The sequence below is a fragment of the Dunckerocampus dactyliophorus genome, chromosome 2 (assembly GCF_027744805.1).
Source record: "Dunckerocampus dactyliophorus isolate RoL2022-P2 chromosome 2, RoL_Ddac_1.1, whole genome shotgun sequence".
In the NCBI taxonomy this organism is placed as follows: Eukaryota; Metazoa; Chordata; class Actinopteri; order Syngnathiformes; family Syngnathidae; genus Dunckerocampus; species Dunckerocampus dactyliophorus.
This window is the reverse complement of record NC_072820.1, coordinates 31,788,349-31,810,859: the sequence shown is the minus strand read 5'-3', so window position 1 is coordinate 31,810,859 and position 22,511 is coordinate 31,788,349. Positions and strand designations below refer to the sequence as shown.

Genomic DNA, 22,511 nt, shown 5'->3' with positions numbered 1-22,511 from the left:
ATGTGAATTATCAAGAGAATTAACGGGCTCCTCTCGGGGAAATAATAAGAAGGGAGGTGGTGCTTAAACGGGGCGATCACAGCCCTTCACACGTTTTGACCCCCTCTCCTGTTTGGCGTCTCTAAACGCGCCACCTTGTATTTGTGTCCCACTCTATCCGCGTTTATCAGCCTTGCTGGTCCCCAATAATTAATCATTTAAAGTGTAAAAACGATCCACTTGCAACTGTTCTAAGGAGGAATGTGTCATTAAGGTGGGACAGTGTTAAATCGCGACTGAGGGTGGAACATTTGTCTTGTTAAATCGTGACACAGCATGCAATAAACATGCTGCGCGTCAGCGTGTGCTGAATGGCCACAAATAAAAAGGGGAGACAAGTTGTAAATAAATGTTTTAGCGTCCTGTCCGCCTGTTCATGGTATTTACGCCACCGTGAAGGCACCTTAAGAAGGCGGGTCAAGAGAAGGGGGAGGAAGTGACAGCTCGACTGGCCAATGGCGTGAGCTCATGCGTGAAGATTGACACGTGTTTTATCAAACCAGGAATCGGATCTGGACTCGTTACAGCCAATATTGAAGTTTTTAAGGCGGGCACATTAGTGTCGGCGAGCTTTAATGAGACTCCATTGGATTGTAATCAGCGTCATGTCGGATTCGCCGTAAACTACAACAGTGTAACAAAATGGCGACTGTTTAGGTGACGCCACTTTGAACGCTTGTCATTTCAGGAGCCATTCGACGCGACTCACAGGTTTGTTACACGGTTTGTTACCCGCTTTCTCGTGTTTGCTTAAAAGCGTGTCAGAGTGGTGAGTTTTCGCCCTTCGGGGCATCGAACGTGTGGCTGTCAGGGAGCGGACATTGATTTTGTGCGTGTGGCGTTAATCACTTTGTTGTGGGCGGCCATGGAGCTGTCAAAAAAGTGGAAGGGTGGAATGTTGCCTTGGCGTCGTCATTTTGTGTGACGGAAATCATCTTGTGTGTTGAAATGTTGAAAGTGCATGGAATGATACACTGGTGGTTTTGTTGTGTTGCTTTATGATTTAGAATAACGCAAACAACTTACTGAGGACGAGTGTTTACACTTCTTCACAACTCCATATAACTTTGTCGAACTTTGGCTTACACTTTGTTTGGTACTTACAAAACAGTTAGACTGGGTTTTAAATCTATGCATGTTTCTGGCATTTGTTTCTTATGTTTTGCATCATTTTCAGAGGACTGCATTCCTTTTACCAGTATGCGCATCAAAGCCACTCAGCTGTTAACTAGTTGCCACATTGACCCAAATATAAGACGACCCTTCTGAATACAAGACAACCCCTCAGGTTTTCAGTACCAGTTATGGGAAAAGTATAAATATTAGACTCAACTCTGAGACAGTCTGTGCTACAATACCACACACACCTCAGCAAGGTTGTAACTCCATTGAAGTTTGTAGAACTTTGCTAGCCCTCCGCTACTTACCAAACAGCCTCAGTTTTAAAACCTATAAATGTTTCAAGCATTTGTCGTTTTACCAAACATGCCCATCAAAGCTGTCAGCTTTTAACTAGTTACTGTATTGACGCAAATATAAGACGACACAGAATAAAAGACGATCTCTCATTTTCAAGATTAGTTTATGGAAAAATATTAAAGCAATACCATACACACTTTAGCGAGGAGAATGTTTTCCACGTCTTTGTAACTCATAAGTTTGTCGAACCTTGCTAACACTTGTTTGCTACCTACCAGCCAGTTAGCCTGGATTTAAAAACCTGTAAATGTTTCTAGCTTTTTTTTATGTTTTACAACATTTTTAGAGGGCTGCATTCATTTGACCAAACATGAACAGTTAACTAGTTATCGTGTTGACCCTAATATAAGATGACCTGGAATATAGGATCTATGCAACTCTGATATAAGCTAACACTTGGTAGCTCCTTGTAAACCCATCTTGAATTTAAATGTTTTTTTTAATGTTTTTGAACATCTTTAGAGGGAAAAACATGCCTATCAAGTCCACTTGGGAATTAACTGGTTACCGTGTCGACCCCAATATAAGACAAGCCCTCATTTTCAAGACCAGTTTTTGGGAAAATACAAGACTTCTATGCAACTCCGATAGAAGTTTCTCAAACTGACACTTTGCTAACACTTGTTTGATCCTTGCAAAACAACCTAGACTTTTACGTGTATCTATCTACTTTTATATTTTAGAACATCTTTAGAGGGCCAAACACATATCAAATCTACTACCGTGTTACCAAATATAAGACGACCCTGAATGCATGATGTCCCACTGACTATTGGCTGTTTTTAAGGACCTAAGGCAACCAAGTTTTGAACTGGCCTCACCGTTGCTCAAGAGCCCAAATATATATAAGACAATTTGTCAACTCGACAGCTGTTTTCGAGGGAAAAAATACCGTCTTGTATTCGGGGCAGTATCGTAATAGATGTGTATCTATCTGTGTAACATGTGTATTTGCTTTTCTCATAGATTTAATGTTGGACTCAAGTAGAAACAGCCCAAGTGGTGGAATTTTATTAGTGCCAACTTTTCCCCCGGTTGTCTTACATCTGGGATTGTTGTGGAACGTACCGTTTTGACTTCCTGGTCAAGGATGTGGATGTACCCAGTGATCGCCAGCAGCAAGCGGGGATCTGTATGGATTATCGTGTTCTTGTGAGCGTCCTTTTTCAGCCATGGTCAAACTCGCAAACCCTCTCTACACGGAGTGGATTCTCGAGGCAATACAGAAAATCAAGCGGCAAAAGCAGCGTCCCTCGGAGGAGAGGATTTGTCATGCGGTGGCCACGTTGCACGGACTGGACAGGAAGACTGTCCTGGAGCAGTTGGATTTAAGCGTTCACGACGGCTCTATTCTTAAGGTTACCAATAAGGGGAGCACCTCGTACAAGGACCCGGGGAACCCTGCGAGAGCTGGACTTATCCCGCCACCTCCCGTTGTGTCCGTGCCATCGAAGGAATCTATATGGAATCCCGGCGATCTCCGCCACGTTGATTGGAATAAGATCCTGCGGAGGGCCATTGGGGGCCTGGATGATTTGCACGGCTCCTCGCTCAAGAACATTGAGAGGTACCTGAGGAACCAGGACGACCTCACGGAACTTGCCGACAACCCAGCCTTCCGTCAGAGGTTGCGGCTGGCGGCCAAGCGGTCCGTCAACAGCGGCCGGTTGTTGAAGAACGGGCCACGGTATCAGCTCGGGCATCCTGGCGCCGAGGGGAGAGTGCCCAGGTGCCCGGGTACTTCCCCTTTGGTGTTGTCGACGGTGACTCTGCTCCCTAATGAGCGAGAACAGGTATGCACACCTTACAACTTTTACATTCAACAGTGTACAATGAATGTGTAGCTTACTATAGTTTGATATTTTTCAGTAGTCATGGGTTCTTTATGATCATTTTTAATGGGATTGGAAAGTGTTTTGATGCAATTGTTTTATAGCGTGGATATATAAAGGCTGTTGTCCTTTTTTTTGTTTTGTTTTTGTTTTTTCTTTTTTCTTTTAGACAACAACTAGTGCAGTCAACAGCACCTCTCTTGGTTGCCGTCAAATAGTGCACTCCATTTTGCCTCAGTTGTTTCGATTAGCTATCACTTGATAGTCTGATTCAGCAATGGTTCAATACCCTATGTATTGGAGGAATCCCTACGATACATCACAGTATTGTGGACAGCATCAGTATTTGACAATGGTACATACAATACTGTGTCGTAAGTAATAGCAATACAGTTGTCCCTCGCCGCTTTGCGGTTAGTATTTTGTGGCTTCACTGTTATCAAGGTTTTTCAAAATATACAAATTAATAAATCCTGCTGTTGATTGCATGTTGAATACAGCCTATCAGTCAAAACATATGCATATTTAAGCAAATGTTGCATATTTTTGGGTACACTAGATGAAACAGAGAATACATTAGTCAGTCAGTACGTGTCAGTAATGTGAGTGTAATGTTCGGTGAGACACACAAGCACCAAACTTCATTGCCGGAGCAACAAGCTTTTATTGCAGGTTTGAATTATCTCAAAACAGGCACAATAATCCCTAATGAAAACATGGGCTACTGTTGCAACCGTAACTAACCCACAGCAAGGTGAAGGTCAATGCAACCTCACTTCCTATCCGATACACACACACTACTCCCCTAGTGAACACATTTATGGCAACGCACATTAGCACAAGTTACTTACTTTTCTAAGTAAGTATACTTCATTGGGTAGTACGAGTGTAAAGCTGACTATAGGGGTGTTAATTCATGTCTAGAGGGCTCTTATAACATTAAACATATTTAGAAGGTCATAAACAGGTTGTCTCTGTTCTAACTCCGAAACTATTCCATTTATAAATAGGGAATTCATTTTTCATGGTTGGGTCTGGAACCATGTAACCGTGATAAATGAAGAATGACTGACTGTACAATACGTTTCAGTATCAGTATTTTAATGCATATAGTATGTTTTTGAGAGTAATTTTTGTAGTGTAACTTCCTAGCAGGTGTCATTTATGGGGCAGTTTGATGGTGCCCTGTGAATTCTGCCTGGTAACAAGTGTTGGCGAAATTCTGCTGAACCATGGCTTCTGTGTTTGTGAGGGTTTTTTGTTTGTATTTTAAAGAGTGTAGCATGAATGATTTTTGTTGTCTGTGCAATTTTTGGACAACACTGCAATAATAGCAAGTCAATGCTTTGATTGTCTAAATGGTTTCTGGTGTCCACATCGACCGTGCGGCCCCTCGAGTGTTTGTGTTGCTGTGTCTTCATAATAAGAGTTGCTGATAACCAGGAAGTCATGCTGCCTCTGTGTGCGTGCGTGTGCATGTGTGTGTGGTAGGCTTCCCACAGGTTACATAAGCCCCAGCCTAAGACTAAATGACCCTTAAAGGAATAGTTTGGATTTTTTGACATGAAGTTGTGTGCCATCCACATCAGCAATGGATTATTTCAACAGTGACTTACCCCCGCCCATTTGGTCCTGCGAGTCCAGTTCTGGTTGGATTTCCATGACGAGGAACGTATTTCTGCTTAGTTACTGGGTCATTTAACACTTTTTCTGCACTTTTGATGCAAGTTAAGTAAAGAGTTTGGCTTCTCAAAACAATATGCGTTCAAAAGAGCAATACATTTGCATCACACCAATGCCTCCTCAAAAAAAATCAGACCTCCACAAATCGCTCTGTGTTAGATTTGTCTCGCGCCGTGTCCCTGCGCACTGCCTCTCTATTTGCGTGTATGTGATGAGGATGTTCGCATCTACATCCGTGACGGAGTGCTGCGGCCATCTTGTTTACGTGTGTTCCACAGCGAAAGAAGATGCGATCGTCTTCATCACATACACACAAATAGAGAGGCGACAGTGCGTAGGGACACGGCGATAGACAAATATAACGCAGAGCGATTTGTGAGGTCTGATTTCAAACACCGAGGATTGATTCACAGAGAACAAACTGTTTTAAGTTGCGTCTGAGTAACTGCAGTCAGAATGCTAATGCTAAAAACAATACAAACAAGCAAGCAAGCAAGCAAGTTAGGAAGGTGCTGCACTTATCACTTGTGCAAAAAACTCAAAACAAAGTGTATATAAACACAATGATTTTCACTTGGTATTGATCAACATGAGTCATTTGTATCAGAAACGGGTTTAAGTCTGGCTTGATTAGCAGTGTGCACAGCCTAGCATTCTTTTTTTTTTTGTCAAAGTGCAAATATTTTTGTGTGTTTTGTGAGCTGTGGTGTAAATGGTTTCATGCATTCAAGTATCTGCCAGTAGAGATGTCACCTTGCTTGTCAGCAGTTTCACAGTGAATAATCAGGAAGCGACACCTTTTTTGATTTTGCAGCCATAACTGCAACTGTCTGTGGTTAGGCCTAAAAATTATTTAGTAAAAAGGGTCTTCAGGGTTCTCACGGCTGCTTTCCATTTGTAACCTTTCTGTTGTTGGCATCACCCAGCCCAGTCATGGTTTACCTTGCACTTCAAATGTTGAGACTCCTCACAACTAAGACACACAATGACTGTGTTATGTGTTGAGAAAAACAGGTACTTTGCAGTAGAAAAGAGCAGCGTTGGCTCACAGTTTCTAAGCGTCTGAAGAGAGAGACTGCCAGGAACAAAGGCGAGGAATTGGATTTTTTTTTTTTTTCCCCTGCTGTGTTATGCAACCACTTGAGCTCGCTTTCCACCAGCAGTGTTCTAATAGGACCCCACCCCCTCGCTCAGGACAGCCTGCTCTTTTCATGCAGCATAATTTCCTGTAATGTACTTAATTTAGAACCCCTCCAAGAAAATCATCAGCATCTCTTCAGCTCTTGCTCTGGTTGGGGTTTATGTAAAATGTCAGTATAGATTTGATCAGTTGATGAAGTGTTGCCATGCTAATAGAATGGATTTTGGAGAATGTGTTAGTGCATAGCTCCCCAACCACTGGGCAAAAACATTCAGATTAGAGTTGCAATTAGAGCTGCAGCAATTAATCAATTCATCAATCAATTGTCCAATTAATCGACAACAGTTTGGGTGTTTTGATTTATCTTTTTTTTTTATTTGAAAATGCAGATATTCTCTGATTTCAGCCTCTAAAATATGAATATTTTAAAATTTTCTGAAGTCATCCATGAAATCAGACCTAAAACAAGATTTGTGTTTTAGACCAAACAAGATATTCACACACATCATATTTTACTTTGGAAAACTGATGGACGTTTTCGCCTCTTTTCTGATGTGTTGCGGACCAAACCACTGTTTGCTTGGTTCCTATTAGAGCCTGACTGATATGGGATTTTTGGGGCCAGTACCGGTATTGGGGACGGAAAAAACACGATATATAGCCCGTTATCCGGTTTATATTGACCGAAAATCAATATATCGGCCAATATATGAAATAAGACCATTGATATATATGTATTGATATGTATGTACATGAACATAAATTCTTAACACCCAAAATATGATTCAACACAAAGTGGAGTACTACCAAATTAAAATAAGGAACTTAAAGGGTCAGTGGCATGATTTATCAACTTTGTTAAAATATATTCTTTATTGTTTGTATGTTCTACAGTAAATTTGTAAAAATTACATTTATAGTACGTGGCGGGAGACATGTTGGACCGACCACCGCAGAAAAGGGCCGTTTCCGGAAGTGAAGCCGGCGAAGGCGCAGCTCTCATCTTAAACAGAGTAAACAAACATGAGAGGATGGACGCGACAGAAGATGTTTAGTGATAATAGCAAAGATTTCAGTGGTGTGTCGATAGTATTTGAGGAGGAAAAAACATCTGGAGATCAAATAGAGAACTTGCAGAACAGGGATTAAGTCCTATTTATTGGAACCACCGACAATGGACCTATCATGTCTGATACGGAGTCCGATGTCATAGACGTGGAGATGAAGATTGGTTGGCTTCAAATGGTAGAATGGTAGGTGTAAATTACATTGGAGTTGCTTATCCTTCAGTTATTGTTTTAAATCCGCTTCTTCATGAGCGTACAAGGGTCTTTAGAGCCTTTTTTTTATTGTGTATTTTGTCTCTGCCCCGCCCCCCACCATCAACATATCCCTGTGAAAGTGTGTTTTGTAACATGTACAATGCTTGTCGCGACAGTGGCATAGTGTTTACAATACAATATGCAATAGGACATGACTTGGTCTGTTCTGTGGCAACTTTGACGCCGTCCTCGATCACATTAGGAATAGCATCCTAGCATTCCAAAATGCGTTTATAGAGTACTTTTGAAGCCAAATGCTTCTTGTAAAGGTGTTCCATCATAGCAGTCTTCAGTGAAATGAAGATTGCAAAGAACAGAACGCGAAGCTTGTTCTCTGTACTTGCTTCGTTCAATTGTTGTCCCGCGAGTCTAGTTCTGGTCGGATTTCCATGACGAGGAACTCAGTTCTGCTTAGTTGCTGCGTCATTTAAGTAAAGAGTTTGGCTTCTCAAAACAATATATGTTCAATGGAGTTCATTTGCATCATAAAAATGTCTCCTCAAAAAGATATGACCTCACAAATCGCTCTGCGTTATATTTGTTTCCCGTCGTGTCCCTGCACACTGTCGCCTGTGCATTCATGTGTATGTGATGAAGATGCTCACATCTTCTTCCACTGTGGAATACACGTAAACAAGATGGATGCAAGCATCTTCATCACATACACACAAATGGATCAATCGTTCCTATTGATTTGGCCCGTCTAGGCGCAGTGGTGCCCAAGCATTTTCCAGCAAGGGCCTTATACTGAAAAATGAAAGGATGCAAGTGCCGCCTTGATATTTTCTAGCGATGCTACCAACTTCATTTTGTTTTGTTTCTCAAATTATAAATTTTTTTTAAATACAATTATTTCTTTAATTTATTCTACAAAATGACATTTTTCCTCATAAAATTCCGATATTCTCATAAAATTATGACTTTCTCATTAGATTGCATCTTTTTTCCTCAATATTTTGACTTCATTCTTGTAAAATTACTGATGATTTCTTGTTAAATTATATTTTTACAATGTGCCACTGGCCAACAAAAAACAGCCGCCAATGGCCACTGGGCTGCACATTGGACACCCTTGGTCTAGGGCCTAACCAATTACTCTATTCATCGAAACAAGCTTCAGATTAATCGACTAAGGATATACAGTAATCATTAGTAATCATAATATACAGTTTATTTGACTTTGATGTGAGACAAACTAAGTTAACAAGCCTTCTAACTGGTGCCAATGACTTTAATGGTGAGACAAGAATGCAAAATTCAACCGAAATGATGACAGCAGCTACTTTATAAAAATATGGTTCCCTTTCTTCCAGGCATGGTAATGTGCCAAATCCCTTGTGTGTTTTGTTGTGTGCGACGGGGAGTTTGTTCTACAGTCATTTATGATCAAAGTTAAAAGGAACTATTGCGAACTTTTCACAATGACATTGAAGCCGTTGTTGCCATTCCCATCCAATGACTTTTGGCTCTAACAAGACATTCTGCAGTATTTATGCAGTGGTTTGCTGTCATATATTAGTAGATGACATTAGAATTAGATTACTATGAGGCCTGGCACAAGCGGTTTGACACAAAGAAGCCATACCACTGTATTAAGTGTGTACCAAAACAAGAGTGAAGCTGATTAATCAACATCTTGGATCCTATTATTGACCTCCAGTACAGACCCATTGTAGTGGGTTGCAAGCATTCATTTGTCTTCTACAAAAAATCCTCCCTAAAAGTTCCAGGGGCGGTTCCTTTGGGCCAAACACAGGTGGTGTGCAGACTGCTTAGCTGGGATGGAAAACCTCCTAAAGATTCTTTTGTGCTGCTATTTTTTTTTTTGTCATATGCAATGGATTTTGGACTTTTTTTTTCAGTAAAGAAGAAAAACATAGCATATACTAATTCAAAGCAGAGGATTTTATGTTCGGGGTCTGACAGCAGCAGCATCATGATTCCAAAGAGTCTTCCGCGTTGTTGTTGACTGTCTCTGTTGCTAGTTAAAAATCACAGACATGTGCTATTATTATTCATATGTACTTCTTGTCATTCAGCAAAAACCACATTGTTTTACACTAGTCTAACAATGTCAACATGTCTCTGTCACATTGAGTCAACAAGATCCTTATCAGGATTGTGTGAGCGGTTGTTGCAGTACTTGTTCAATTAACCACAGACATGCTATCATGAGGCGTCTATTATGCTCGTGTTGCTTTTTATTTTTTGTGTGTGTTTCCAACTGTCATGCGTCTGCTGTCAGACGACACAAGGTGATAAAAACCTTCAGGAGAGTCAAGATTAAACATAATCCGCTTCAGATAATAGTATTCTTAAATGATTATAAATCAACACGCCCCAGCGTGACTTTTTTTTTTTTTTTAATGGAGAAGCAATGACTTATGTAATTGGAACCTTCTGTCCAAAAGCAGTTGACATCAGTTTTTATGTATTTTTGGTAGAAAAATAACTTCCATATGTGATATGGTAAAATGGTCATTCAGAGTGAGTGTGCATGGCTTTTGGATTAATTAATCTTTACTTTGACATAGGGCTGGCCTACAGTATATGTATATCGGTATTATTAATGTCGGTATTTACTTTAAGCACAATATCAAAAACAACCAAATCGTTCATATCGATATAGACTGGATTTGCGCTGCATCTCCATCTCTTTGCACTGTGTGTGTGTGTGAGCTCAGCTGCCCCCCTCCGTGCATGCAAGAGGAGGAGTTTAGCAGAAGCCCGGCGGCTCAGTCGAAGCGACAGTGTCTGGGGTGGAAGAATTAGTTAGAATGTGGCCCTAATACTACGTCATAGCTCAGTAATTTGGAGGTACTTGGAATTCACAGCATAAAAAAAAACATTTTTCACTGCCTTAAAACCTACACAACTCCAATACAAGGAACGTGTGAAGCTGCGCGCTAGCTGCAGCTAACTCTTGCTAACTCTTGCCACAACACAAAGTGTCCTATCACATTGCTAAAGATGTAGTCCCCCTTTCAACAGTAGAAAAAAATGATTTAAAAACCTGAAAAAAACGGACTCACGACATCCAGCGAGCTTCGCAGTCACAATTATTTAACACAAGCTCTACCACGAATGTACAAGGAAGTCAGACAGTTGCTAAGCCTGATGCAGTTGACAGCTTGGTGTTCCTGGCATAATGGCATGCTTGTGTCTTCTAAAATGTTTACCTAAAAAAATACCACTGTTCAATTTAAAGTATTTTTGAGTTTAAAAATGTGCTCTTAAACTGGACACTCCTTCATATTTTGTTATTAGCTGAGGATATGAGCATAGCTAAAGGTTTGTTATAAATAACACATTTGAATTCTTCTATATTTGTTGAAAAAGAGAATGGCCTTCTTTATTTTAGCGGCTATTTTTAGATAAGATGTGTTTTTTTTTTTTAAATGTGCATCTTGCATGAACCTTTTTTAAAACTTAAACACCCTCATGTTAAGTATTATTTATTTATTTTTAATAAAACAATTTGACACGCATATTTGGCTTGGATTTTGTCTAAACTCACTTTGCGGAAAAAAATATTGGAATGTATATCATATATTGATATTCAACCTAAATATATCAGGATATGTGTTTTGGTCTATATCGCCCAGCCCTACCCGGACAGAAAACGTGTAGTATGACACATTGTTTTGTCACCTGCTGAGCTGATTTTTTTTTTATTATTTTTTTTTGTTGTAATCTGATCTCCAGCTAGTCTTGTTCAACAGGCTTCTCATAGACCAGCTAACATTTTATTGTTTACCATATTTCCTTCAACAGTGGCCTTTGCTCTATGTCATGCCAGCAGGTGCATCATACGCTTCAACAAAAAAATGCCACACCTTCAGTAGACTTACTTGAAAACATTGCAGCAATTAATCCAACAATTAAAGATTAATCAATTACCCTATTAATCGAAAACTATTTGTTTTCAATTTTTTTTTATTAAAAAAATGCAAATATCCTGATTTCAGCCCCTGAACGGTGAATATTTTTTAAATTTCCGAAGTCATCCATGAAAGCAGACGCATTATCTTTGTTATAAGCGAAACAAGATCATAACACATCAGCTTTGACTCTGGAAAAAACTAATGGACATTTTTGTCTCCTTTTTGATATGTTGATGACCAAACCACTAACTGCTTGTGTTTGTTTGAGATTGATTTGTTCTGTCTAAGGACGTGGGACAACAGGACATTATTTATACAGAAAGTTTCAACACTTGTATATTTCTGCAAATTGAAAGTATTGAAAACTTTCTAGTACTTTAAACCAACGTAATTGGTCAATGAATGCAGTACATTCGTATGCATCATGAGTGAACACACACAGATAATCGTTTTGAAGTTGCAAACTTGACTGGACATGCCCTAATGATCCAGCCTCAAAAATATTTAGTATGGTCAGATTTGGAGAAAATGTCACAATCGCAAACCTTTTTAATCCTGATTTCCCAGCGCGCTCAGTGCCCGGATTGGAACATGCTAATACAATGCAAACATACCAATACGTTGCACCGCTGTGGGTGCATTTTCAGGCTGGAACAAACTGCGCATGACAGCCGGTGAATGTGTTTTTATGTGGACATTCATTTGTGTTTGTGTCCATTCATTTCTGCTTTAAATGTTTACTTTCCAATAGTCCTTAAGACCATAAATGTGTCCTGACTGCTGATTAGATGCGCAAGGAAAAGGGAAGGGGCGACAGCTGCGGCTGTGCAGTATATAGTTGCTTTGGCATGGTTTGTCTGTGTAGGCTCTCAGTCGTACAGGAGTTGTCCATCGAGGAAAAGGCTTCTTGAGACGTCATCTGTACTTCTGTGTAGAAGGTGTCGGACGTTTCGCTCCTCATCCGAAGAGCTTCGTCAGCAAACTAATAAGTGCTGGTAGCTTAGGCCTTAAATACAGTAAGAGTGGGCGGAATTGGTGTGCCAACACCCTCCTCCTATTGGTACGTTACACTAAGCCTGGGCGGAGCAGTGGTATAATCCTATCCTGTTATTCACACCTACAATAAAAGGGAAGTGTCGCTCCCTGAATTGGGTATGAACGACTCTGATACTGGCTACCAATAGGAGGAGGGTGTTGGCACACCAATTCCGCCCACTCTTACTGTATTTAAGGCCTAAGCTACCAGCACTTATTAGTTTGCTGACGAAGCTCTTCGGATGAGGAGCGAAACGTCCGACACCTTCTACACAGAAGTACAGATGACGTCTCAAGAAGCCTTTTCCTCGTTTGGCATGGTTGTTTGGTTTCAGTAAAGTGATTTTGTTATCCTCAGTATTTTATATCAGCACAAAAACATCACAATCTGCGAGATGTGTAACCCGGAAGAGTTTGCTGCTGTGGAATTATGAGTGGATGCTGTGGATTATGAGTTTCCCAGCATGCTTTGCTGTAGTTAAAATTATCACTTTTGAGTGTCGTATACATCTTTTTTAAGATGTTATTTTTGTACAGACGGGGTGTAATAGTTTTAAAGTGGTGTCGTGTACAGCTAAATTGTTACTTTTTTCTGTATCTGACACCCTTAGTAAGAATGATGGCTATACGTATAAAGTACTCACAAAAGGTTAGGCATGTGCACAACTATTATGTTAGGGAACAGCAGGTTCCATGGTAAGTATCGAACATATTGGACATGTGCATTCAAAATTCGAGAAGCTCAATTAAGTTCACCTGAAAAGGCTATACAGTAAGTAGTATGTTTTAGTTTCATCCTGACATGTATCTAAAATACCCCTAACTTCTTGTGAGTGCTGTGGCCACTTCAAGTCCACTGAAGCCTAAGCAATAGTTGAAACTAAAACATTCACTTGATTTTGCAAAACATCGCTAGCACTTTGTTGAGAGGTCTGCCATGCGGGCCAATTGCTTTCTTTTTTTTTCCCCTAACAGTTCCACAGGCCAGATGAGATTGCAGCCCACAGCCAGCCGGAGTTTGACACATACTGTATGGCAGGCGTCTTCAATTAAAATTTAGTAAGGTCCATTTATGCATTTTTTTTTCACAGCGAAGGTCCGATCCTTATTTTTCCTTAAATTGCGTCAGAAAGACTAGCTCATATGAAAAATGAAACCCTGCACATCACCCTACAACACAATTATTTTGGCACCTATATTGCATTTAAAAGAAAACAGGACCAAATTTCACATACTGTAAATTAATAGTTTATGCCTGTGCGTTCATGTGTATGTGACGAAGACGCTCACATCTACTTCCACGACGGAGCGCTGCGGCCATCTTGTTTACGTATGTGTTCTACGTATGCGTTTAAAAAAATCTGAACTATCCCTTTGACATATAGTGGTCCGTACATTCACTTTTAAATTTTCGCTTTCCTTTATCAACTTTTCTTACTTTTGAGCAAGCCACGGTTGAGGATTAAGTGGCATAGAAAATGGGTGGATGGTTCTCATTCGCTTGGCAAGTAAACTATTTCATTGGCTCATTTTGAGTGACATCACCACGTTTACTGTCACGTAACCTTAAAAACTGAAGTAATTACACCCACAAACTGCATGTGATCGCTCCGCAAGCATGATTATATGTTATTATACTTTACTTTCACTTTATTTGGTCACGGGTCCTAAAGGGCCATCACTGGGTCCAGATCTGCACCAAAGTCCGCCGTTTGTTGATGACTGCTGTATGGTCTTGGGCAGGTGTCGGCAACCTTTACTATCAAAAGAGACATTTTACCCCCTCGCTCACTAAAGAAAAATAGTCTGGAGCCGCAAAAACAGTTTAAAACATCCTATCAACTTTTAAAAGTTCTAATCTTTCTTAATTTTACCAGTTACAACAGCAGAATACAAAAAAGTGCAGTGTGCATGTGTAACGGATGCCAGCTAGTAGGGTTATGATAGTATCTTGGTTAAACCTCACAACCTGACGCCTGAAGAAATGTGCAGCACAGTGAATTGACAGCCTGTTTCTTTTAGCTCGCTGGTCATGGCTGCGAACAGCTGTGGTGTCCGACGTGCTCACATCCACAGCGAATTACGAGTCTCCCACGGTTTTGATTGACTGTCAGATTTGGAGGGAATTCTAGGGTATAAAAGTAGTTCAGAGGAGAAATAGCGGAGTTGATTGAGTGCTCTTGCTACTCTCAGATCTTGCTAGTATTGAAGATTACATACATTACAAGATTACTTACATAAATGTTTGTGTAAATTAATGTAAACTTACTTGATGTGTTTACGCCAACAAGTTCTCATGCCACTGCTTTTTTCTTTATATCTTTATTTTCTTTTTTAGAAATGTCAAATGCTCCGGGTAATCTGACACAGCAAGTATTTTTTTTTTTCCATGTTTACCTGTGACAGCCTACTGAATAGTATCCTATCTGCTCATTGGTCGGTCAATAAAACTCCCGCTAAATGGTCCTCGTCTGGGCGGCAGCCATGAAAAGTTCAACATTTTTTCAACTTTCTGAGATCGCGTCGCAAGCCAGAGTGTGCACAATGACTTGCACAAGTATAAAATTTAACACGATAATGGATCAATAGATGTATTGAATGATTAAAAAAAAAACCAAAAAACAAGTCGATACATGTACACACTGTATATGCGCGTCTGCTCCATCTGTTAGTCTCTGTGGTACACAGGCTGGATGACAAGATGGTTCACTCTGCATGTGTCTGTGCGCATTGGCTCTGGATAAAATGAACACAGAAGAGCGTGAGTAGTTTGTCCCGGCAGGGGCTACGTACACACAGTGCTAGCAGTTAGCAAGCAGACGTGAACGTGAATAGAGGCACAAAAGCAAAAGTTCCTAAACGGAATGCCACAGTTCCAGTGTGGATGTGTATCAGAGCCTCCCTCCCGACAGTCAATGCTTACTGAGGCGTTTGATCAACGGAGTAAATATTAAACGAAACAGCACAAAATGGTGCGTGTTCAGTGTCGCTAGCTGCATTGCAAAAGAAATGTAACTTTTCAATACGGTTGAAAAGCCCATATTTGGGGAAATGTTAGACAGACAGTAGGAATTGCCTGGGAGAACGTACATGCACACATCACAATATAAGTGAGTGAAAGAATATGTCTTGAAGAACATGTGTGTTTTAGCCCACTCAGCTGTGGTCCAGCTTGTCATGTGTTGTGTGTAAGAAGTGGTGATATCTTTAGTGTCCCTCCTGAGCTGCCATAGCTTGTGCGTAAAAAGATGGCTATCATCTAAACTCACGCATGTCTTGTAGTCTGTCATATCCATTATTTTGACGCCACCTCCCGTGTGTGGAGCCCATCAGTGAGACGTGGTCGCTTGTTCGAGCCCATCGTCTGCAGGGCTGGACTGCAGGGATGACCACTGTTACATACTGTATGTACATCTACTTTGAAATAAATGACTTTTCAGAAAGTGCTGAGTCTTTCAGTGTTGTCGCCACAAGCAGAAATGTAAGCCAGAGAAGACAAAGGCACATTTTCGTGTGTTCGAGCATTGCAAAGGGAGCCACAACAAAGAGGCTGAAGAGCCGCATGCACCTCCTTAGCCGCGGATTGCCGACCCCCTGGTCTAGGACCTAGGTTCCCTAAGTGGGGTACCCCTGGTGGTACGAAGATTGCCGTAGGGGGGACGTGAATAAAAATTAAAAACTGCTTGACTACATTAGCGCCGAACACTGAACTTTATGTAATACGCTCAAAAGCTTCATGTGAACAGGTAGTACAGTGCAGAAGAAAGGTAACAGCATGAAGTTATTCAATGTTCTATGTGCATTAGAAACAAATAAGTTTGATGATGACATGCATTAAGTGTTTAATAATGAAGGTTTTTCAAGATCATTTATACTGTGTGCTAAATGAGCGCTGCTCTTAGAAGGCTGGCGTCCTTCAACGTATGCAAGAGGCTGCTACAGATCTTCTACCAGACTGTGGTTGTTAGTGCCTTCCTGTATGCAGTAGTGTGCTGGGGGAGCAGCCTCAAGAAGAAGGCCCCACACGCCTGGACAAACTGGTGAGGAAAGGAGGCTCTTGTCATTGGCACTGAGCTGGACAGCCTGACATCTGTGGCAGAGCAAAGGACACTGAGGAAGCCCCTTTCCATCATGGACACCCAACATCATACAATGCACACAGTATCATCTCCCGATAGGAGAGCAGTTTCAGTGGCAGATTACTATCACTGCCCTGCTCCACTGATAGAATGAGCAGATCATTCCTCCCCTACGCCATGCGACTTTTCAACACAACATAGGAGGAATGGTAAAAACACACAGTACTGGACTTATTAACTTATGATTTTTATTTTTATGTGTTATTGAAATTGATAGTTTTTTATTTATTCTTATATTATTTAACTTCTATTTTGATTTGTTTTATTAAGTAATTACATATATTAGGACACTTTTGCAGAGCTGCTGGAAACGTGACTTTCTCTTGGAGATAAAGTATCTGTGTCTTATCTATCTTATGTGTATGAGTTTCTCCGACGGCACAGACAGATGTGTATTTTCCATTCTTCCTTTCACCTCGTCCTTGTTCAGATGAGGTTTAATAATGTTAGCTCTGTGCTGCTGTGCATTTTTGCTTGGTGCATAATCTCATGCTATATGTGCTCATATGTCTATTTAGCTGAGTAATAATCCTGCTCTTGAATTAGTTTCCTAATTGATTTCTGTACATTATATGCCTTTTGTTTTCATAATTTTTTTTTATAATACATTTACATGTTAAAATGTGGGTGGAGGCGGGGCCGCTAGCATACATACAGTGCAGAAGAGTGAACAGAATAAGATTTTCATTGCATGGTATAACTGCTGTTTTACCATGCACATGACAATAAAACTCTCTTGAATCTCTTGAATCTTGAAGATAGAAATTAAATGAGAAGATTGCAATTTGTCATTTTTTAAATCTTTTTGTTGTACTTTCCTTAAAAGTAATGTTAACGTCATCTCGTTCTCGTAGACCCAATCTCGTGTATTGTATGGTCTCGTCTCTTGGAGTGTCTTGTGACACCCGTGATGAGTAATCGAAACAACAACCTTCAAATGAATCGACTAAGAAAATAATCGTTTGTTGCAGCCCTACACCTGACATATCGAGGTAGACCCCATTACACATGCAGAGGAGACATGCAGGCATCTGTAAACAAAACGATCACTCCTTGCCTGTTTATACACATCACCTTTTTGGAAATCCATGGAAAGACTCCCAAAATGCCACCAAGTCAAAACCCATGGCTTCATGTATTTATTTAATTGAAGACTTCTTTTTAATGTAATGCCATCGCTCCGCAGTGTGTAATACATGGAGAAATTGAGTTGAGGCAGATGTCATTACAACTATACTGGCTGCACAGGAGACATGGCAACCGTAAGGCTGACTGAATTTAAGCTTTTAAAAAGGCTTTTTTCTGTGTGAGGGGAAAAACAAAACAAAACCAAAGAAGTTATTAAAAGCAATGCAAACCTTTCATTATTAAATGAGGGCATAATAATGACAAATATTGGCATGTTATTCTAATATGCATTATGCTCTGAATAAATCCTTCAGGTGTACTATCCACGATTTTATTTTGCAGCGTGAGCTTGAGTCAGCCTCCAGCGGCAGAAGGCCACTTTGAAATATTGACCTGGCTGGTTGGAAAATAGAGTCATCATTGACGTGGGAGTAAACTGCCCCCTCCCTCACTCCCACTCAACCATCTAATTGATACGGCAGCCTTCAACAAAGCTGCATTTTTACTCCCAGTGCATGGTGGAAAAGGTGGTCCTGTCATGTGTCTCTTGATGGATGGAAAAGGGTGGGTGGGGAGATGTAGGTCAGGGAAGTGGTCACGTATGAAGTTTCAAATGAGGATGCTATATTTATGCACGCCCAGAGTGCCCTTTAAAGCTCTATTGACAAAGCCATGATGACACATGATGTTTACAGCCTTAAGTAGCGATTATATCTGCAAGTTATTCACATATAAGGAAGGAGGCAGCACTTACTTTAATGCTCCTTGAGGGGTTTTACCAATAAGATCTTCCTCTTGACTCCTAAAGCTCAATCCCGGAGTGGTGATTGTGCATTTGTGGAACGGAAAGCCCTGAAAATGTTTGTTCTGCAACATTTACACTGGATCATGGCAATAGCATGTTTTTATTATGGCGGTAATTTGATGACATGCTAGTTAATCCTTCCAGTCTTGAGTGCTAGCCGTAAGAAGTGGATTAAGCCCTTAAACTACAGTTTACTAAAATGACTCAGATGTAATGGATAATTTGTGTTGGATGTCTAACATGGCAAAGGCTGTCTTATTTTAGCCCACTGGGAGTCATGCTAGTGTGCTTATTTAGGATGCATTTTCATTATGTGTGGTTGTAACTGGACTTTTATGGGCCAAATGTTGAATTTATAGCCAATGAAATTTATGTATTTTAAGAAATACTTTTTGTTTGTTTTGTTTTCTTTTTTGGCTTTTTTTTTTTTTATCAAAGTGTGAGGCGTTAGACTTCGGGGGGAGGCGAATCACCTTGAGAAAAATAAAGAAAAAAAATCAAATAAAATGCCTAAACAAGTTTTTTATGTTTAAAGGCCAAATGAAGTGATTTTTCTTGGGTTCCTACTGTGAAAAGAGCTGCAGCAGCTTGAGAAAAATACAGATAAACGTCAAGCCTGCTACTCCAACTTGAATTGATTTTCCTTGAGTTCCTACTGTCAAAAGAGGATGCGGTGAGTAAGTTCGGGTATCGTTTGAATTTGAACGACTGGTTCCCATTTTGATTCATTGTTTTGATTTGATTTCTTAACTATTCTAGATCCCATAAAAGTTTGCATGAGGGTGCTAACCGGAGTTCTTTTTGGATGAAATGTCTGAACTTCTCAGTTGAAATGTGAATATTGCTAACAAGAGACTGTGCAAATGATAAACTTGCCTAGCTGTAGCTCCTGTCCTTACACCAAACATCCACATCCGCTAGCATCCTGAATCCCCTGTTACATTGGCATGAAACAGACGTCATTTTTTTGTTTGACTTCCCTGATTGTGATTGCATAGAAGAAGTCCGACGTAGCGCATCAAAGACAAGGTACTCGTGTCTTTGATGAGTACGTACACTCATGAATGTGTGAACATTAATCATGTTGATTGTGCACCCTCCTCTGAATGATATTGTGTTGCAATGCTGCACTGTACCGACCGTTCTTTTTCATGACGTTAAGCCCAACTTTTTAGCGGCTTCTTCTTCAGTGGTGCTTGTCAGCTTCTTCTTTGTTGGTGTTCACGGCTATTTTTTCCCGGCTGGTTCCTATTGATGCTCAAGACTCGAAGCCCAACTCTAGCGGTGAGCAGAAAATGCGGACTGGACGATGCATTAAAATGATCCGCCCACCATTCAGCACCTCACACAAGCACAAGTCTTATTTACAGTATGTCCTAAGTGGCTCTGTCAAGGAGGTTATGTTTTTGCCGGTGTTTGTCTGTCTGTTTGTGTTCAAAATAACTTAGTTTTTTGAATGGATTTGGATGAAATTTTCAGGAATTGTCAGAAATGGGGATATGGAAAACTGATTTCTTTTGGGGATTCCTATGCAAGACAAGTTTCCACCAGGTTCTACAAAATATGAAAGACTGATCCAGATACTGGAATAATTCTGGATACTTTGATCCAGAATATGAACAACAAAAAACAAACAAAATGTATGGCGTTAGATCCACAAGAAAACTAGCGATTTTTGTGAATAACTACTGGACTAACATTGATATCATTATTAATTAAAATGCTAATGGTATGTTTTCATGGTCAAGGAATCTAAATATGTAATAGTTATGGTGAAAATCACAATATGGGGGCAACTATGGTGCTTGGCGGAGGTCTGCGCTCTGAGTGCTTTTCTAGTTTTTGCCACTATATTGGGTATGATGTGTGTAAAGGTGACTATAGGGGTGTTATTTAATGTCTAGGGCTCAAATAATGTTAAATTGTATTTAAAAGGTTGTAAACACTTAATGTGCTCCAACTATGAAAATATTCCATTTATAAATAAGGATTCCTACTTTGCGCAAATTCATTTATCACAGTCAGGCCTGGAACCAATCGCGATAAACAAGGGATGACTGTTTTCTGAAACGGGGCCTCACTGTAACACACTTTGAAAACCCCTGGTCTCAAACAGTTGTGCAACTTTAATTGTGCTTATATCCACTTTTATTTTGAATGCATGTAAAGTATACAAGGTCCTGACTAGCAAAAATGCATGTAAACAAACAGTGGCTTTGTTTTTCTCCCTCCCCACCCCTTTTAACAGTGTGTCTATATTTGTGTTCCCATTCAGCTCCGGGTCGACCCCATACCAATATGCAGTTTCTGTCTCGGCACTAAAGAGTCTAATCGGGACAAGCATCCCGAGGAGCTTCTGTCTTGCGCGGACTGTGGGAGCAGCGGTAAGCCACCCCCCACCCCCCATATCGTTTCTGGTAAGCGGCATGAAACTGTTGTATTGTAAAATCAATCCCAGCAGTAAAGGTTATAGACAGCTTTGTGATCTCACACGACACAAGTACATCTTTCATCCTAGGGTATGGCGGCAGTTCTCAGCATTACTGAGTCAGATCTTTCGCTGGCCTTTGAGGGGATTTATCGGGAGAAGGACGTTTAAATCGAGTGGCTTGAACCGATTCAAGGGAGCATGTCCTCCACAAGTGGCCATTTTAGAATCCTCCAGCCAGATTCTGCTTCTATTCCCAGGAGCAAAGATCAACTCCTTTTCCCACAGCAGATTTCCTTTTTTTGTTGTTGTGTTCCACACACAACTGCTCCTGCCCCACCCTCTCGTGAAATGGCCATTTATGTTTGAACAATTATTTTTAAATGCCTCAAGGCATTGTTCTCAGTGTGACATTTTTATAGCGCAAATTTGACTAACTAGCGTCGAGGTGGTTTTCATTAAGAGCTTCGAGTGTACACAAATTGTCCTCTCACTGTAACACAGCTGTTTTACAAGCATGCTGGTCGAGGAGAGGTGGGTGTGGGGGGTGGGCGAGACACACTTCGACATGACTTTCATGGATTGGCTTCCATTAGAATGAGCGCCACTACAGTTTCAGCCTCATTAAGATCGAATTATCTGTAATTAGCCGCTCTGATGTTTTGATCGCACTGTTTTTGGATTGTGGCGGGGTAAGAGAATTTAAAAGGTTTATGGAACACTTCAATTTTCCCCCTAGGGCATCCGTCATGTCTGAAGTTCTCCCCCGAGTTGGCCTCAAATGTGAAGCGACTGCGCTGGCAATGTATTGAATGCAAAACCTGCAGCACCTGTAGAAGACAGGGGAAAAACGCTGTAAGTACACTCATTTTCCTTACAGACCCACATGCCATTTATTCAGTCCATCCCAGAGGCCTTGTTGCTTTGTCAAGGCTCTCTTGGCATTATTTTTTCCCACTCCCACTTAACTTTAAATGATGCATGTACGACACAAATGCACCACACCCTCCTTTTACACGTCTGCTGTTCCTTCAGGATGAGATGCTCTTCTGCGATTCATGCGATAGGGGCTTTCACATGGAATGCTGTGACCCACCGCTTTCAAGAATGCCAAAAGGTGAGGCGGTTCCTGCCCCTGTCAATCCAAGCCCGTCTGGGGGGGGGTTGTCAGTCGCTCGCTGTGGCTGATTTGGAGTTTTGCATGCATAGCAAATGATGCAAGCCTCACCAGGGAGATGCTGATATCTCCTCATTACAGTGCTGACCCTCCAGTTGTGGTCTTGTAATGATGGTGTACATGCTGTAGTAGTAGTAGTAGTAGTAGTACACATCAGTGTTTTTTCTACTATTATACTTCTCTCCAGAACTCAGCTGTCATTTAGGGATACATTTTCTATAAAACAGGTCTAACCCTTGTGGTTTTCTCGAACAAACTAGATGTCTTATTTCTCTTATTTACACACCATGCCATTTTTATCTCTATTGTACTGTATTAACTCCGTACTTTTATCATATGCGACTGGTGTGGCGCAATCGTGTTAACTATATGACACATCTTTATTTGAGCGAGCATGCTGTGGGTTTTGTGGGTTATTT

General features: G+C 40.7%; 1 protein-coding gene across 3 annotated transcripts in view; it reads left to right on the top strand.

Annotated features, from left to right (window-relative positions):
- Positions 1-22,511, top strand: part of kat6b (K(lysine) acetyltransferase 6B) — a 41,539-nt gene that overhangs the window by 550 nt on the left and 18,478 nt on the right. For 2 of the 3 annotated variants that reach the window (XM_054766511.1, XM_054766508.1), the window contains exons 1-5: positions 586-750; positions 2,485-3,311; positions 20,763-20,871; positions 21,655-21,770; positions 21,951-22,032. In XM_054766511.1, the coding sequence (XP_054622486.1) occupies positions 2,691-3,311; positions 20,763-20,871; positions 21,655-21,770; positions 21,951-22,032 (928 nt within the window). In that variant the 5' untranslated portion in view covers positions 586-750; positions 2,485-2,690. Of the gene's footprint in view, positions 1-585; positions 751-2,484; positions 3,312-20,762; positions 20,872-21,654; positions 21,771-21,950; positions 22,033-22,511 lie in introns of those variants that run through there. The other variant, XM_054766510.1, reaches the window with a different exon arrangement.